At 40.5% G+C, this 19,702-nt stretch overlaps 1 protein-coding gene across 1 annotated transcript in view; it reads left to right on the plus strand.

Moving 5' to 3' along the window:
• Positions 1 to 19,702, plus strand: part of KLHL29 (kelch like family member 29) — a 247,910-nt gene that overhangs the window by 167,833 nt on the left and 60,375 nt on the right. The window contains exon 4 of the mRNA XM_059835718.1: positions 7,072 to 7,210. Within this exon, the coding sequence (XP_059691701.1) occupies positions 7,072 to 7,210 (139 nt within the window). The remainder of the gene's footprint in view (positions 1 to 7,071; positions 7,211 to 19,702) is intronic.

Consider the following 19,702-nt stretch of genomic DNA (forward strand, 5'->3'; position numbering starts at 1 on the left):
TATAAATCAAAGCAGCAAAGGCATTCTAGCCCCCAGACTCCCTGTTTTATTACTTTTATACATAGCTGTGATACCAACATCTCTCCAAAGTTGCATTTAACGTGGATTTTCTAGAAATTAGGGGTGTGGTTAATCTCTGAGTATAGTCAGAAAATATGTTGAAATATTTGTATGGCCTAATATAGGGAAATACCAATTCTGTAATGTGTGAATGCGTCTTTGAGGTACCTCCTAAGGTCAGTTCTAGTGATGATAATGGGCTGAAAATTGGTTTCAAAACACGATACTGTGACTTCCCTGAGTTTTTAATATATTTAGAAAGACTCCATTTACACATAGAGTTGTAGCTGTCTTCCTCAAGTGAGTAATCACTGCAGCTGACTTTGTTGACCCTTTCTCATCATAATAAGGCGAGAATTTGTCTATGTGAACAATGAAAAATTATTTAGTGCAATGGGGCATCTCATTGCCAACAATCCTTTGAGTAGAATTATCATATACTGCCACATATGTGTTGTTTGGTATGGGATTTAAAAATATTTTCCCAATCTCCAGCATCTGTTACTGTTTTCTTTAGCAGCACAGGTGTATAACAGTGTCAACAAGACTAAGATCTAGACAGGTTGGTCTGCACTACAAAGTCCTACTGCCATAGCCGTATGACAACTTCACACCTTGCATTTCACATTGCTGTGCTGGCAAAACCCAGCAGAAGATGACTTTCGTTGCCTTTTGTTCAGAGGTTGGTGTAGCTGTGCCAGCAGTGATACCGCTCCACCAGCATATGCCCCATCTTCACTACGGAGTGTAGGTGGGTAGCAGAGACTCAGTAGGGCACGGCCTCGCTGAGCCTCTGCTTTGGGGCCGTAGTGCTCCCATAGTCACTACTGAGCTTTTCTCAGTTCATTTTATCTGGCTTAAGGGTTTACAAAAGCAAAATGTTCAGGAGATGGCCACAAGCAGTCAAGCATTTTCAGATGCCTTTGGAGCAGGCTGGTGTCCTGTGGAAACTCTGTAATCAGTACAAACTGGGAGAGGAGGGCTGGACACACCACTATCATATAGCAGTATTTTGCACCTCCATCCCAAGCAATTAGCACTTCATAGTACAGAGCGAGAGTGTTTCACCATTTGTCTACCTCCCCCGTCTCACCAATAAAGGATCCTTCTATAGGCGAGTCCCAGCTTTGATACACCCCCTTCTCCTTCTGCTCTTTGTGAAGAGGTTCAACTGGAATTGAGATCCAATAGGAAAAAAAGTTGAAGGTATTTATCTGCCACAGATTAATTCTCACCTTTTGTGCCAAAAAATAGTGCATCTGGTGTCAACTAATTATCTAACCTCCCTTGGTAATCCCTGGGGAGAGACACCCGTGGTAGTGCATCCTACCTGGCTGAGCATGCAGAAGGGGCTGGACTGTGCATGAGATACGCTTCTGTCTCTATTTGACTGCAGAGGCAGTCCAGATAACCGGGCATATAATTTTTAGGGTCCAGGAAGGGTAGTATCTGAGACATCCTCAGCTGTTAATGATTCCCAACAAGGCTTGGCTCTTTCCCCTTTTTCTCTATTGCTATTTCGTTTCAGGCCAAAAGAGAATAAGGGACCTATTTCTTGTCCTCAGACCCAAGAAGAAAGCTGTTCTCCAGAGGTGTGTACTTGTCTTCACAGCACATGGAAGCTGCCGTAGTCAATGGTGTATTGGGAAATAACTAACCCCCTGCCTGATAATCATGGGAGACCCTAAGGGGTGATGTTCAGTGGTAGTTGGTCTGCAGTGTCAAGACACCCCAGGGGAGCAGAGAACACGCCAAGTGTGTCCGCATACCTTCATCAGGCTGGCCTAATGAGGCAACTAGGCATCTGGTTGTTACCTCTTTATGCAGCTGCTTCAAGCTACATACCAACAGCGCAAGGGTAGATGGAGCAGTTTATTGTGACACTCTGCAGGCTTTGGAGTTCTCGGTGTGTCTGTGGGTATAGCGGTGAGGACAAAGAAAGACTGGTCAAAATTGGTGAAAAATCATGAGTACTCATGTGGTTCAATAGGACAGGCTTGCCACAGTACACACTCTCCCGTCACTCGCAACTCCTATTCAACTGCTAGGTCTTTTGCTTCATAATTTAATTTCTTGTAGCTACACACTCTCTACCCCTATCAAAATGAGCAAGTGTGTGCAATGCTGGCACTTAATGGTTAAAATGTTTGTTTTACATAACTAGAGCATAACCTTGGAAATTAATCTCCGTACTTATTAAGGCGAGAAAGTAATTGGCTTTTCCTTCTGGTAACTTTTCTTGGCTTTCCCACATTTTCTGTCCCAATCATGAAAGCATGAGGCTGTCCGGGCAAGCACCAGTCTCTGCATGTTCTTCACAACAATAATTAGTGATGTTTCATCAATTAGCCTTTTCAGTTTTATAACAGGTTAGTTTTTCCAAGCAAATTTTAAAAAAAATTGTTTGTAAAAAGTGTTGTTCCATATTTCACAGCTCATTATATTCTAGCTCTCGCTGCCCCCTTATAAAGCCTTATCTACTAGAATTTAAGAAGAGTTCTATATTAAAAGTGGAAAGAAACCTGAGAGCTTCCATTGTGCCACAGGAATGTGCATTACAGAGGACCTTTGGCTGGGTATCCAGTCTCCACTGTGCTTGAAATACAGAACAAATAAACTTGGGAATACGTTCCTCATTCATTTTTATTTCTGATCGTAAGTAATTTAAATAAAAGATTCACTACATAATTTCTGTTCCCTTTATTTGATCTACACAATTACACAGTTGTTCTTGGTCCTACATTTGATCCAAGGCTTATGGGCTCTTCATTTGAATTTGTAATTTGTCCATTAATTAAGAGGGAGAAAAGGTAGTGTTATGGGTGGAGCTGGGGACCAGGAATCAAAGCTTCTGAGTTCTTTCGGGCTCTGTTCCTGACCGGAGGAAAGTCACTTACACCTTCTGGCCCATATTGTCTCTGGGAGTCTCAATATAATTATGTTTAAATGCCCCCAAGCAATGATCCGAAGGCTGGTAATGGCAAGATAGAAAGCGCTTCCTTTCACAAGCTCCACAGAGATGTTCAGTTGCAGGTTTCAGGTCAAATCCCCTTTAGGTTCAACCGCTACATGGCTCATGTAATTATGGAAGAATATGGGGGTGTCTATTGAGTACATCTTTCTGAAGAAAACATTCAACCAGTCTTTGACTGAGAATGATTTAGCATCGGTAATGATGAAGAGGACAGAAAGGACTGGCTTGGTTTCTGCACTCCTAAGGCGTGTGTGCACCTGAGGCAGGAAGGAGAACCCTTGCACTATGGATGTGAGAGCATTTGCTGTGATTCACTGAGGAGAGGGAACATCAGTGCCCACCCTGCTGAAACCTTGCACCGTAACTGTCCTTGCACTTCATTTTTACCCGGATCTCTTTAAAAAAAAAAATGAAAAAAAAAAAAGCAAACAAAGAAAAAACCCTCTGTAAGAACAAAGAAACCAGAGGAATAAATAACCACTAGGAAATTCCCAGCACATCCCTTTCTGAAGGTTTTAGGAAATTCCATTTGTTGGAGGAAATGCTGAAAATTAGGAGGAGCCCAGAAGAGAGACTAGCAGAAGACAGTTGAGATAATTCTTCACTGCCAGGACTGCACTGTGTTGTCTCTCCTTTTACAACTCATCAGCAGGCATTATTACCTGGTGAAAAAATTTGTTTTGCAACTCATCCTGAGTCCTCATAAATCATTAATGCCTGGCTAAGCACAGTGTGAGCATTACAAATACTCTGAGAATGAGGGCCCGTTCTGATATAACCTTGTGTCCAATACTAATGCCTGCTAGTTATTTAGTAATACAAAGGGGCCTCAGCGAGGAAGATCGATGAATCAATGCAGTCTCCTGACTTCCTTCTCCTCTCTACCTGCCTCGCCTCTTTCTAGTTCAGAAACTGAGCTACAAAAAATACAGGACTGTTTGTAGTCATCTCTCTGTGGAGGACAGTACAAGTCGGGGGGACAAGGAGGGAATTATGGCCTCCCAATGGCTATACGAAAAAGAGACGCTTCAGTTTCTGATTAGGGCTTGTTCTGATTTCTGTTTTTTTATGAGCCAAATTGCACCACTGCTCCAGACCTGTGTTTTCTGGTTTGCAACCCTTAATGAATGCGTGCAGTATAAAGCACACTGAAGTGTGTAAAGAGCATAGATAGAAACCGTGCCCAGGAACTGCAGGACTGGATGTAATTAAAGGGTGCTTAGTAAAGTCCAAGGAAAAAGCTCATTACCTGGGGGAGCCATCTGGGGACTGAGATGCTCAAACAAGCTCTCACAATACTGGAGATAGCACAGAGAGCACAGCATCCATCACTGCGGTGGCTGAACTTTGTGTCTTGTTATTCAGCAATCTCGGTCATAATCACAAGTTCTCGGGTGGTCTCTACTATACTGCTTACCCTGAGCCCACCTTCAAAAACCCCCAGCCCATTCAGAGTGCAACTAAACTCTGTTTCCTCTCCTCTCCTGGAGCACAGGATCCATCCATGCAGTAGCTATTTATACAGTTGTGCTCTTTGAATACTAAGAATAATTGATCATGAGCTTTAAAAGGAGGAACTGGAATGAGGTGAGAAGGAGATTGACCCCTTTTGTAAGTGTAATCTTAAACTTGTATGACTTAGTCTTGGTTGGAGCCCTTGTCTTGAAAGGCTTATGCAAGGAAGATTGCAAAGCCACAGAGAAAAGGATCTTGAATAGGAATGTAGCAAAAGTGCAAACGGGGATGGAGGACAGTAGTTGAACAAATTTGAAAAGGGGGATGACAGAAAACAAGAGTGAAATTAAGTAGGGGTTGAGGGAGTATCAGAAAGTTTAGAGGGAAAAGTAACTGTCTTTAAGGCATGAAATAATAGAAAATTGATCAGGAAAAAATGTAGTTACTGTATGTGAAAGTGAGAAAATGGACCAAGACAGAAAAAAAAAGTCGTTCGTATGTGAAAAGGGACAGAAAAATACTTCCTCCACCATCACCTCCAAAAATATGCAACTAAGGAAGCACCTGGTGCTGTTCCTGTGAAAGTAAAGACTTTAGTCACTTTAACCCTAAATCAGGTAAAACACCCCTCGTGTCCAAAGCATCCTTGGTCTTTAACCCAGGCCTGAAGCATTCATGGTCAAGTCAGACTTCAGGCACCTCCAGCAAAAGCCTGAAACTTCCCTGCAGAAGAGTGAACATTCGGATCCTGTTTTAAGTTTTGCTCGAAAAGTATCATTGTACTTTAGCTCAGATTCATTTGTTAAAAACAGTCCCTGCGATAGCACCCACAGGACAGAGTGGTTTATTTTCCCCTATTATAGATCTGACACAAGCCTGCTGTTACTTCTGTGCCCTCTCTAATGATCTGCTTGCTCTCTGGAGAGCACTGACCCATTTCACCACAGAATCATTAGCCTTTCAGACACTACTGTGTTTCCATTAAATAGACGTAAATGTGTATTTACTTAGGCCTGAAAAATGTGCACCACAGATGTTGGGGCTTGGGAGAACTTCAATTTATTTTTGTGCAACAGTTGTATACTTGCATGCTTTCATGCTGTTTAACCACTAGTGCTTTGCTGAAATGATTCCTGTTGAGTTTCATTGGGGAAGCAGGAGAACGCAAAGATTATTTGGGTCTTCATTTCACCGTAAGGCCCTTTGGCGATGCTTTGGCAGCCCAGTGCCCAAGCCCAACAGTGGCTTTAAACACAGCTATAGTTACACTCTCTTCAGGTCCCTTGTGCTTGGTGTAAGGAGGGACTCCATGTAAAGAACTGTTCTTGATTTACAGATCTGTCTGAAGAGGAATGTGTTCAGGGTGTTACACTGAGAAAATGAGAACCTTGACCTATTGCAAACATAAAATAAAACCAAAATCCTTTAGTATTTAAAATCAGCTCTTCTATCATCTTGATCACTGGCTTCTGAACCGCCAGACTATTGCCCAGGTGAAAAGTGTTATTAATCTTGATAACCACTTTGGTCTGCAAAGTTGGAGGGAAGCCTTAGCCTTAGAAGTCCAGCCAGTATATAGAACGTGTAGGTTGCTTAGTAGTTCACATCCACATGTGAAGACGTGGCATGCTATTATTTCATTCTGGTAGTACCAATAGGCTTTAGAAAAGGAGGCATCACGCAAGGTAGGTGCTTTATTGCAGGATGGAAACACTTTCATAGGTTATTTTAATCATTACGATTCTTTCATGATGTGTGAAAGTTGATTGTTGCTGTAAATGAAGCCATTGAAGGCTAAAAAATAAAAATGCTGTGATGGTAAAAATCCTTGGAGTGCAAAAAATGGGAATTGCTATAAAAGGCAGTAATTTATTCTCTGCGTGAGATTATTTTTTATCATAAGGATGCTTTTAAGCTAATTCTGAAACATACAATTGTAGTCTATATAGCTGAGGTATATTGCAAGATGCATTGATAATTTGGCTAATCTTTTATGCACTGTAATTTATATATTATTTAGAAGTACTGTTTTATTCTGTTAACTGAGAGGCTTAACACATTTTTACTATGTTAAGGATAAGTTATTTTTGCAGGTTTTGTGGTTTTATTATTTTGACCCATATCCAGTTCATATTGCATCAGAATATCATATTTTTACTAATATTATTCTAGTATGTTCAAAACTTATTTGCATTTGATTAGAAATTCATTAGCTCTTGATTTTTATTATAACAAATTATTTTAACTTTTCTGTGATAATGCATTCTCTGTGTTTCTGATTTGCTGATGCTGAAATATTTTGTTTTCATTTTTAACCTTTCCAAATTTAGGATCGGTTTTGCTTTTTTTCTGTATAAATATTTCAGTTGTTTAGACCTACTGGTTCCTGCTTTTTCTTTTTCTTTTTTTAATATGTTATGTTTGTAACTTCTGACTGTCTGTGTTGAGCCAAATCTTACCGACAAAAATATCAGTTGTTTCCTGTTTCTCTACTTCTTTACAAAAAAAAATGAAAAGTAAAAAGTAAAAATAAAAAACTCTTAATGGGAACCCTGGCACTGTCTGTCTTCTCTGTTCTGCAGAAATGTTGAAGGAGTTGAACCAGCAACGCAGAGCGAAAGAGTTTACAGACCTGAAAATTATTGTTGAAGGCAAAGAGTTTGAAGTCCACCAAAATGTTCTAGCTTCCTGCAGCTTGTATTTCAAGGACCTGATTAAAAGGTTTGCCTTCCTTCCAGCTGTGATCTGCTCTGTTCTTTTGTAGGGCGCATTTGTGTCGCTTTTTTTTCCTCCCCTCTCTTGCAGGTTTATGAAGATTGAATCTCCTGTCACAGAGCCAGTAGCCATTCTTTCCACCTCCTCTGAATGTATTTCCAAACTGAGACTCAGACCCATTTGTTACACATCTGACTTGTACAGTGTAATTATTTCTGATCAGTAGAGGCCGGTTTTGGCCGAAGAAAGTGTTCCACCACTGAGAGACCTAAGTTTTAAACTCAATTGCTAATGGTGATTCAGACCACAACTATAAAAACTATTGCTGTCGATGTTTTCAAGGGACTCTGTCACATACGACAAAAGTCTGTCCTTCGGGCTACAATAAGCCATCAGCATTCTGGTGAACGATGCTGAGACATGGTGCTAATAAAGCATTTTGAGATTGTGATCCCTTCACCCTGCAATCTTTGTTACATGCTTTTGTGTGGCTTTTATGGGCAAAGGGATTGATATTTTTATTATTTGGGGACTTTTAAAAGAAGAAAAGACAACTGACTAATTTCTCTAGAAAAGATTGGAAATAAGATGATTTTCTGGTCAAAATATAGCTCAGTCTGCATGTTAGAGTAAGGGTAGTTTTTTCTTACAAACACTCTAGCTCAGGGTAGGTACAATATGTACATTTTCTAAACATCATGTCTCCGCCTTCACATTTTCCCCCCTCTGTTTCTAGCTGATTGATTCTAAACAGTGCATGATAATCTTTTTTTTCCATTACATTGATTTTTCAATTTGTATGCTTCATATACTCGCATAGGAATAAATTGGTGCTCTCGTATTATTAGTAAGTTAGAGTAGCAAGTAGGGAGAAAAAAACCATGAGGATAACTTTCATTTTTCTCTCAATCATCAGCAAATTAATGCAGCTGCTGATTTTGCCTTGCAGTATTTTCCTGAGCAGACTGAGCCTGGACTGTGCTAAAAAATGGGATTAAAGAACATTTTGCTTGCTTCAAATCCTGTATTTAAATTTTGCCAACTAACACAATAGTGACTGTATTTTATTTCAGGATGGCATATTGGCTGGTATCTCCTTTCAGTGTATTATGTCCTTTTGCACAAAGCTGGTTTTATAATTATGGATATATATTACATTTCTATGATATAACTGTGCTGACTGCCTTATCAATTATTCATAAAAAATATGTTGGCCTAGGAAGCATGTCTTTTCCCCTCTGTAAATCTAATGATTGCTAGCTGTAGCTATGCCAGATCTCTCCTGTCCTTTCTCTTCTGTCTGCTCATTATCATTTAATTGTTAAGGCTACAGTATATGCTTTTTAGGGTGATAAGGAGTAGAGTCTCTAGGGAAAGAAAATCTTAGAATCAACTTACGGAAATACAATAACTGACTGGGCAAAGACTGTCATTTGGATTTTGCTGCGAAGACATCTGCTAGTGTGCAGAAGTCACCAGGCAGCATCTATTTCTAGAAGCACACTGAGGAATGTTGCTGCTTTATTATTTAGTTATCAAATGGAGATATACTTTAGACTGAACACTGCTCTGATATGAACTCATTTAAAACAAAAAAAAAAAAAACAAAAACCACCCCAAACCTTTTTAAATGCTCTGAAAAGAGACTATGAAAGCAAAACCCTAGATTTCAGCATTTATTGTCTTTCAGCTGCTCACATAAGGCTCAGATGTGTTACAAGAAAAAAACAGTGAAAGGTTTAGCCCATTTGCCAACTTCACCACTTTTTGCCTTCTTTCACATCATCAGCAGTAATAAATATTCCGGAGGTCGATTTGTGTCCACAGTCAGGCCTCTCCATCCCAGTTGCCTTCCATATATAACCTCAGCTGCACACACATAACCTTGATGAAGGCTAATGGAGTTGCACAGGTGTATCCAAGGCAAAAATACCTTTATTACTGATGATGATGCTTGAATAGGGAAAAATCCAGCTTGATGTCTAGTTGAGTTTGCAAAACTGTCAGGTGAGAAAAATAAATATTCACCCATAAACTGAGCAAATGTGTCTTTGCGAGACAATAAACTCAGGGCTGTGGGGTGGAATTTCTAAAGACTTGGTTTTTAGATGATACTTGCAGTGGAAAGCCTAGTCCTTTTAGAAACCCCATGAAGTCAATGAAAGTCAAGAACTCAAGTTGCAAGAGGTACTCAGTATTTTGTAGGATCATGCCCTTAATAATACAAAATCATTATAGTTCACAGAGTCAGTACGTTTATAAATACAACACATCCAGTATCCTCTCCTGTTAGCATCTCCTTTGAGATGGCACTTTAAGCTTTATGGGATTTTTATCTTTGTATTATTATAGAAATCAAAACAAGAAATGGCAGTTTTTCTTGAAGAATAAAGGAGATCTCTTTATGTTAAGTATAATATAAAGGCCATTTCAATCAGTGTGTGCTAGGTTTAAACTCTAATGCCATTCCAACCAAAGGCACCAACAGGTCATCAGAAATGTCAATGAGAAGATGATCTATTAATGAAGGTGCTATGTGCGTCTATATGAACATGCAGAAAAAGAATATCTTTCAGAGTATTTACTCCGTCTGTTCTTTGCCACAGGCTAGTTATTGTTAATCTCATGTTCTGCCATTGATTCCACTGTGTGTTGGAGTTGGTATCTGATGGTAAAATAGCAAGTAGTGTCTCAAAAGAATAAAAGTGAAATGTTCAAAAAGAAATAAGATCAATTATCTCCTCCTCAAAAAAAAACAAAATACAGACAAAAAGCATAATAGAACTAGAGTTATTGCCCATTTTGAAGAAGGCTATTTGATGAGAATTAATCATAGCAGGGGAAAAAAAAAAGTTGTTTTTATTGCACTGTAATGAAAAGATGATAACCAGGTTTGATTGACCAAAACAATTCTGAAGTGATTTATTATTTATGAAACAAATTTGGTAATGAGAGCGCACTTTAAGACACCCTTAGTTTCTCAGAAAATGCTTAATCCTGCAATGTGCTAAGCATTCTGGTCCTCGTCCAGAAAAGTTCTGGTTCAATGTGCTTTATCTTCTAAATATATGAGCATGGCCCTTTTGAGGATGGGTTAGTCCAGTCCTGAGCCTAAGCTCAGCACCATACCAAGCACTGTGCTGTTGGAAACGGGTTAAGCAGTCCCCCTCAGGAGCTGTACAGCACTCAAGCCTAAGCCAGTTCATCTTCCTCCCAACAGCAGCTGACCATAAAACCACTCTTAGTCCTTTTCAGTGAAAAGGACTGAAATAATCTGAAAAGGATTAGGTGTATTGGGAACAGCAGGTGTGAAATGTTCCTGACATCTGTTCCACTTTGCTGTGCCCACGAAGGGAGGAAAGTGAGGTGCAGGGGAGGGATGGGGATGTGTGAAGATGGGTGCGTGCCCAAGGTTGGTCCGGCAGTAGGACATACTGCAATAACCTCAGGGGCTGTGGGGCTATCACTAACAACGTCAGGAACAATTTTATACAATATTAAACATATTTGGGGAGTGCTAGGTTTCCTTAAGTTCTCTTCATAAGATCCTCTTTAAAGTATGTTCTTTTTTGTGGTGAATATTCGAGCCTACTTTATGACAGGTATGGGGTTGAGTATTTGGCCTTACTGCTTACTCCTTCAGGCATAGAGCATATAGAGGAGTTGATATACTTTACCTCTGCTTAGGGAAGTCATGTGGTTAGTCAGCTTCTTCAAACTGTGACCCATACAAGATTACTGCAGTGTAGGACTTCAGGAGAAAGTGGATGATAAATAGCAGCTGGAATAGGGGTCTGTCCTCTAAATGCCATCTTAGGTATTTTGAGTGCACCGCCAATCACAATTGCTTCCAGTCTGCCTGACTTCGCCCTCTAATTTGCACCTATATTTTAGGTACTTAAGAAATGAGCCTTCCCAAAGCAAGGGCTTAATTTATGATACAGATAATGAAGAGAAGCACCTTGAAGGCTTCCAGAAGGAGCCTTTTCTCCTAATTCAGTTACCTGTGTGTAGGCAGGTAGGAGATCCCTTTGGAGCACTGATAGGCGCTTGTCTCTGGCTGTTAGTCAACCAACATTTAGGCTGAAGGTTGGCATCTAAGGCAGATCTAGTCTAACCTCGCCTTCTAGACCGCTGCTATAGTCTACAGAGAGGGAGACAGACCTCTCCAGGAGGCAAATACTCTCACAGTAAAATAGGTGTCAAAGATACAGGACGAAGGAGGAGGCCATCCCTCTTTACTGTTAGAGAGCCGAGCTGATTTGCTTAGACTCTAAACTTACGATGGGTGTTACATTGCTTCCTTCAGGGGTCCAGCCTAAGCTGGTTATCTAGGCTTCCTCTGCAGTTGTCAGGGAAGACAGGAATGTCCGTAGGGCGATTCATCCCACCTTATGATAAATAATGTGAATTGCCTTCTGGAAGTGCTCATTTTTCATTGCCCACGGAGAAGGGCTAGTCATGCAGCTCTGATTAGACACCTGAGTCATAGTTGGCTAAAAGTACGTGAATTATTCCTCCTGAAACTAGTGTTTGTCTGAATGTCACATATATGCTTGTATATGTACACAGAAAGAAAGAAGTAGATCAGGATCCATCAAAACCCCTGTATCTAAAATGCCCCTCTCTCAGAGCACAGATTTTCTTACTTAAGTCAATCTTGTAGCTCCTTGGTTTGGGGGAGGAGAGAAGTGAGCTCTGTGTCTTTGTATCATCTGCCCTAGAAGAAATGGTGGAAGATGTGTGTGTGTTCTGGAAGGAAGGAAGGAAGGAATGGAAAATCCCATGAAGAGGCATTGGTTTTTTCCAGCTGCATTTGGGATAGACAAATACAGCTGCTAGATAAATGAAATGTCTGATTTTTCCATAACAAAGAGAGTTTCACAGGAACATTTTAATTTGCTGCTTTCTTCTTCTTAATCCAACCTAAAGTGCTGGAACCTCTACCAAATATGACATTAATAATAGGAAGTACACAACATAAAAGTCTCTTCTTGGCCGAAATGCTGGCTTTTATAAGCAGACACTAGTTTTATTTCTCTGTGGTCAGTTACTAAAGATACACAGATCCTGTCCTACAAGCTTTTATCTTTTCAAGATTTGATTTTAGTGATGCTTCCTAATCTTGAAGTCATCCTGGCTGCCTAATTTCACTAGCACAGAGCAGTAAGTCGCATACACAAAGAGATTTGGTCACAAGAAGCAGGCATTTTTGATGCAGTGTAGTCTGGCAATGCTACGTTCATCCTTCTCTTCCGAAGGAGCAGAGCCAGTGACTTCATAGCCAAATTGCTTTTCCACGATACCTTGCCTCTTTTTGCAAGTCTTCTGATTTCTTTTTTTTTTTTTTTTTCCTAAAATAGGGCTGTATATACTCTCTCAGGGCTTGAAGGCTGGGTAGGAAGGCAGGAGAAGTAAAACATTTAGGGTGAGAGGACCCAATTCCTTTTGCCTTACACCTACACTGAAGACAGAGGTGTCATTCTGCATTTTACACCATTGTGTGGAAAGGCAGCGTTTGGATGCAAGACAGAGAAACCTGCCACTATCCATCTGAAACAGTCTGACAAAACTGCAGAAGCATTTAGGTGTCTGGAAAACAGACTGTCTGGTTTGTGTTTACGTTGTAAAAAGCCCAAAATGAGAAATAGCAGATGAAAGAAAAATCTACTCTTAGTGACCCCTTCGTGTTTCCCTGCTTATTAAGAACCTTGCTTTTAACTCCGGGAGAGGAGCAGGCGGCATTTCTACATCTGCATGCTTCAGCTCCATTCTAGAACAGAATGAATGTGGAAACAAATTGTAACATTTCTTTGAAAACAGAGAAATAGGGAGTTAAAAATGCGATGTTTGTTTCAGGTACCAGGAGAGGTGTATAGTGCCTAGACAGACAGCGCCAGTCGTTTCGGTTAATCCATATAAAGGAGCCTGTGAGAATGGGAGGTTGCATGAGAGTATAAAATATTCTTCAGCCTTTACTGCCAGGGTGCAGGTGTAAATTACGCTATGGACGACATTTTTCTCTTAAACGAGGGACTGATAATTGCTGTGTGTTGGGCGCAAAATCCTGGCATGGGAAACAGCTTTCCGCTCTCCGTGGCCCCTTTCCGTGAGCGCGCTTCGCTTGCTCTGCCTGGCCGAGCAGCCGCGCTCCCGCCCGCCTGTCAGAGCTGCCTGCTGGGTTTCGAATTTTGCAGCTGCCAGGCCTTGGAAAACATGTTTTCATCAAGTAAAAATGTATGGTCTTCTACCTAAACGAACTGCAGCTTGCAAACATTCAGTGGTGTTGCTGGGCTGTCAGGCTAAGGAACTGCCCCAAAACCCAAAGCAGGCGTCGCAGCCCAGCTATTGCCAGCCCGGCGAGCGTGGCCGTGGGTTAGGAGGGTGAGTGGCTAGGGCTGGATGCTGGCTCTGAAAGGAGGGACAGATCGATGTGCCCTGCTCTGAAGAGAAACAGTGGTGAGGAGGACAGAAGGGCTCCTTTTCAAGCCTCGAGGTGCAGCGCAGAAATTAAGCTTCTGCCTCGTAATGGCTGCAGCTTGCAGAGGCACCGAGCAGAATCTCTTAACCTCTCGCTCCTCTCCCTCATTGACAGCATCTCTATTTGCTGTAGTTTGGGCTTCTTGCTCACACAATTTCCAGACGCAACTACAAATCCTGCAAATCTTATCCAAGGAATGACAGACTAATCACCTCTCTTGCTCTGGCTAGACCGATGTGCAAGCCATGCAGCTGTCATACAACCACTCATAAGATGCTGGTGCGGGTGACCTACCCATTTTTACTTCCACCTCACAGCCCTGTCTAGGCTTGACTGTGTTGAAATTTAGGGGTGAAGGGGAACAGTTATCTAATGAGGTGCAGTTCGAGCTAAATGGATCAAAGACAAGGAAAAAAACTTTCACAGCATAGAAACTGGAGCCCTGTTCTTGAAAGCTGTCATTTTTGGGCCGCTTCCAAAAGTAAGTCTTGCCCTAAAACGAGGGTAATCAAATCTCATTCTCCACTGTGCTCACAGGTAGCTCCAGGGATCAGCAGTTCACTTCCTTTCATTTAAATCATCAAAGATTAGCCACTGCTGGATTGGGATAATGAATTTGAATTAGTATGACCAGGTTATGGTCACATCAGATCACAATCCCCTCTTTTTTGCTTGCCTAGCGCTAAGCTTTGGTGACTGAAATACTCCAAGTGGTTCTGTGGGGTGGTGTGGGTAGGGATTGACGGGGTGAGAAGAGCTACCTGCCCTTCCCACATATACTGTGGCCATAGGTCGTGCGATATATTACCTTTCATTGATGTCCAGAGCACAGGCTGGCTCTACATATACCGTAGAAAAGCACTAGCAACACCCTGTAGCTGAGTGAGAACGAACCGGTGCCTGACAGAATTAATTCTAATTACTGAAATGCTGATTGGGATCTTTGGGCACTACCATAATCATAGTAGTAGTAATAAATAATAATTGTGGTTATCATTATTTTATTATTGGTTTCCCTCTAGACATTGCAATGATGAGAAAGCCTTGGATAGACTTACCTAGATAATTACTTGTATAAATTTCACCACATTCCTAAGAAACAGATTTATTAGCTGCATAATGCCAGCTCTCTGCTAAGCTGGTTTTTGATGGTGTAATAAATATCATTAAAACAAATCAGATGATAGCAGTTGGTTAAGGGGGTGAGCTTTAAATTTGATGAGAATAAATTTTTTATTCTGTCATTTTACTTTTAATCTTCTTCCCATATAATCCACCAAAACCTGCTTGCATCTTTTATTTACCTTTAACAAATAGTTGCTCTCACCCCAGGCTATTTTGCCACATATTTGCTGAATTAGGCTGCCAGAGATACTTGCAAACAAGTTAGATCCTGCGTTGATAATAAGTTGGCCTAGTTTTTTTACTTCCCCACTAGTACCTTGTGAGATTCAGTTTATTCTCAGTCCCTAGCGAAAGTCTAGGTCATGAAATGCTGTTCTTCTAAGGGCACTTGCTATTCACTTCTTCATTCACTTGCTAGTCGTTTAAGCCAGCATCTTCAAACTCGTCATCTTCTTTCTTAAATCTCAGCAGGGAGGCAGATTTGTGCCTCCGACTGTGATCTCCGACACTATAGCGTTACAGGCTGCCGCTGATCCCGCGCCTTTAGAAACAGTCTTGACTGAGCAATTAGATTGTGTTCCATTGGTGAATAGCATTAAGGGTATATAGGAGATGTGGCTCTTTTGTTTGTTTTATTTTATTCTGGGCATGTTGTCCGTGAACAAAAGCATTTGCTGTTAATCCCGTTGCTCGTCTTGGTTTGTAATGATCATTTCTGTGATGGTGAATTAGCAGGAGTTGCTAGTGCATGTCCGAGCTTACAGCCATTAATTTTCCTGATTTTCTTCTGATAGAGCAGGTGCAACCTGGCAGCGTTTCACCCAATAAGTTACACTAGTCTTGCCAAATTTTGTTTGCCTGGAACAAGGAACATTATTTGTATCAACATCCTGGTAAAAAGTGAGCAAATGGATTTGTCGGTCAGGTAAATTTTCATAACAAATTTGCAAGCCTGTGTTTAAACAATGTAATTTATTTAATCTTGTGATTTTACTAGTTCTTTATCGTAATCGCACAATAGCACCATTACAGTATATGTTTTCGTCTCTCATGAGACAGATGGATAGTGGCTGAGGCTCAAAGATAATATTTATCTACAAGATAGTATAACGAAGGCAGAGATTTGCAAGTTAATACATTTTAGGCGGATAAAATAATTCCAAAGGAGAAGCAATGCTAGGGTGTAATTTATTTTTTTTTAAATCCTATGTAATAGAACATTCAGTGCCTTATGACATACATATTGCAATGTTGTTGCTCTATAAATGTCCCTTCCTGTCATCATTTACATGATTGATTACCTTGCAGCTACATAAACTTGAATAACTCAGTAAATAACCTGTTACCTCAATATGCACATGCATCTTGGTGCATATGTCCTGGAAATGTATGTTGGTATGTTTGCGTATCTATGCTTTTATATCTCATGAGCGTGTAATTATGATAAATCAAGCTCTTCGGTATGAAATACGACTTTCCATGTAGAGTGTCGTGTCTGTTCTGTTCATAGCTGAAGGTTGGCTATAATATAACAAAGTTTCTTTGTTGCTTCTCCCAAGATAAATAGACATGTGGGTTTTGAACCATTAACAACTCTGAAGATGATGAAAAGTCAAATAGTGGACAGTTAAGATGCAGCAACATTGCACTCTCTTCTTTGTCTGGAGTTTCAATGTTTTAAGGATTATGTTCCACAGTAAACAAGATGTTCAGTCTAAATTGTATAGACTTGAACAGGAGTTTTTAATGAGCCCATGGCTAACAGACTCTTAAGCCTCATGAGAAGCTGCCTATCCCAGTCTGGAGTCCTTTCTTTGGTAATCAAAATAATTTGACAGAGATAAAAAGAAGTAGCTTCTCTTCATTTAAGAAGTGCTTCATCTGACATAAAAATCTTGGATTTCCTGTTTTCTGGAGACCAAAACACTGGCCAGGGAACAAAGTGATTTAATTTTTTTTTTTTTGCCTTATCTATCTTGGTAGCAAATATTTTGCTCTAGTGGAATGGGAACACAATTAATGTAGGGTAAACATTTATGTTCCTAATTATGAAAGCAAGCCAGCAAGATCAGCCTGTTGAGCTGATGAGGCAGATCCTGGGAAGGCGCGAGGTGAAGAGGCCAGCAGGCAGCTGGCCGGTGGGACAGGCCATTGCTTTGGTCCATGCAGGGAGGGACCAGCGCCAAAATATGGGCTTCAGATGCCTCAGTCCAGGCTGGAGCTGGAGGTCTTGCCTGCGTGCCGGCAGTCCTCTAGCCTCCTGGTAGCTCAAACACGTGCTTTTAGTGGAAGATACTCAAATTCCTGTGTTGTATGAGATCCCAAACAATAGATAGTCAAAGTTAGCAACATTTTTCTTTATTACACTACCATAATCAGTCTGATTTTGTATTTGTTAAAAATAAATTCTGAGTGAAATATAAACAAAATTGAGCCTATATTATGGAGCTAGCTCTTCGCCGTTGTCTTCTGTTGGGAGAAGCAGGTTCACAAGCAGAAGCGATGGACCTTGAAGAGACAGAAAGAAAAAGACACACACCAAGTCCCACGTGCCGAGGGAAAGCACGCAAATAATACTTCTGAATGTGTCTTTATTTTAAAAGATAATCATTTATTTCAGTGCCCTTTTGGAGCAAAAAGCTTAAATATACACCATACCTTTGAGTCTACGGCACAGTGAGTCATATGGCTTTGAATGTAAATAGGTGTCACAAACTCTGTCAGTCCTCCTGTTCCCAACCAGGCAGCCTGGGCGGAAGCTGAACCAACTGTTCCTAGGCAGTAATGTACATTTACATAAAATGTTTCACATTTTTCATGTTTATTCCGTGCAGATGGCTCCATTTTGAACATCCAGAATTTGTTTTGACTTTCTGACTATAGCTTGTAAACAGAGAGTTGGCTGGCATCTGTACCGGGTATAGGTAGCTTTTCGCATTTGATGTAAAATTGAGTGAGGCTGTAGCCAAACCATTAGTCAGTCAAAATAATGTTGCAAGCCGGTTAAAGGCAGCATATCCAAACCAGGAGGGAAACCTGAATTAGAGGCAGTAGTGCTGTCCATAAATTGACAAATTGATGTGCTAGCGGTGTTTCACTTACACAGCTACTTTAGCCAGACTCTAAAGGCAGCTTTGCAAATCAAGGCATCTCACTATTAAATGTTTTGAACTGAATCACACAGGAGTTCTGTTGCATGAACGTGTTGATACGAATAATGCAGGGAAAATGCATAGATACACATGTATTTATAACTCAAGATGCAGAAAACTCAGCTGCATCACTATTTATTAAGCATGAAAACAGAGTGCTGATTCTTGGCTGTGTGTATTACATGTATGGAAATTATTTTCAAGGACAAATGAATACCAAAAGTGTAAAGTTCTCTACTTTTTCTTTTGTCAGATCCACTTCTAATCTTGCAGATGAGGTTTTAGGGCTAGTTTTCGTGCTATCAGTATTTAAACACTTTAGCTCTTTTCTATATATTAGTTAACAGAAGGGGACACCAATTTTGATTTGCTATTTGAGAGTGTAGTCGAGCCGTCTTTTGCTTTAAAAGGTTCCCTGTGCCTTTGTCTTCTCTAGTTTAAGTAATTGAGTTGAAGGATAAATAGCCAGAGTATGTTCAAAGGCCTTGGCTTTATTTTGTTAGACCTGATTATTCCAGACAATACAAAGTATTTTTCAGTAACGCCCCCCTTACCCATGCAGAGTGTATCCGTGCTTCCTGCTTATCTGCGGGTTCAGTTCTGCTTGCATGTTGCTCAGGTCTATCACCTTGCTGGGGAAATACATGATTTGTAAATCTGAAAGAATTCCTCAACAACTACCATAAAATTAAGCTGTTAAAGAGCTCTTGGAGCTTGTTTAAATGGAAACCTAAACAAACCTCTTTGCTGTTTAGCTCAAGATAAATCTTTTTAAAAGTCCTGTTCTAAATCACTTCCTAATTTTAATGAGTTTATATATCAGCCTTTGCCAGATTTTTACTGTAGCTGTTCTCCAAGATTACAGCCATGATAAAGTACGGACTAAAATTGTTTATTATATATTATTCTTCAGAAGCAAAACTTTTTCCCCCAGAGGCTGTTGGGAGAGCTATTGATTTTCTGCCACAATGTGAAATGTGTGACCTTTATAATATGAGCAATGATTACAAGGCCAATAAAATGACATCATTCTGTTTAAACTTTAGAGTTCTCAGGGCAAATAGCAGAATGTGCCACATTTAATGATGTCCACGGACGATAAGTGTACATTGCCCAGCTTCAAGTGAGACTGAAGCACAAAGCAGGCATGCTCTCCATTCCCAAAATACTGCGTGTTCGTGCCAGGAGCGGGGGAACAGGAGTGTATGTACCAGGTAGGGCTGTATCTTTTCCCAGCTTTTAAGGCAAGAAGTCACTGCTTTTCTGAGAGCAGACTTTTCTAAATGCTTGCGTCTACCAATGCTACTGACAAAACTCCTCCTGACGTGGTACAGGATGAGCTATTTGGGGCACAGCTCTATACATTCATACAGATTTTCCCCAATCCACTGCATATGCATGTACGGGGCTAAATTCTGTTCTTGTAATACTGCTTTAGCCACTTCATTGCAGTTTCTCTAGAGTAGCTGAGAGAAGGCTCTATCCCAAATACATGAACTACAACCGCACAGAGCATATTGATATTTTAATACATGTGAAAACAAGGAACACAGAAAGCTTTAGTCAGCCTTGGAGGAGGATGCCACAACCTGATTCACTGAAATACTTTCAGAGAAAAAATCTATGGAAATTCATCACTGCATTTCCCTCTTCAGTCACATCAGTCCGTGTCCCCACATTATTTTCTTCCAGTCCCTCAAAAACTTGTTTTTGATCCATTAGGACCTGTTTCAGCCCATT

The sequence above is a fragment of the Gavia stellata genome, chromosome 2, assembly GCF_030936135.1.
Source record: "Gavia stellata isolate bGavSte3 chromosome 2, bGavSte3.hap2, whole genome shotgun sequence".
NCBI lineage: Eukaryota > Metazoa > Chordata > Aves > Gaviiformes > Gaviidae > Gavia > Gavia stellata.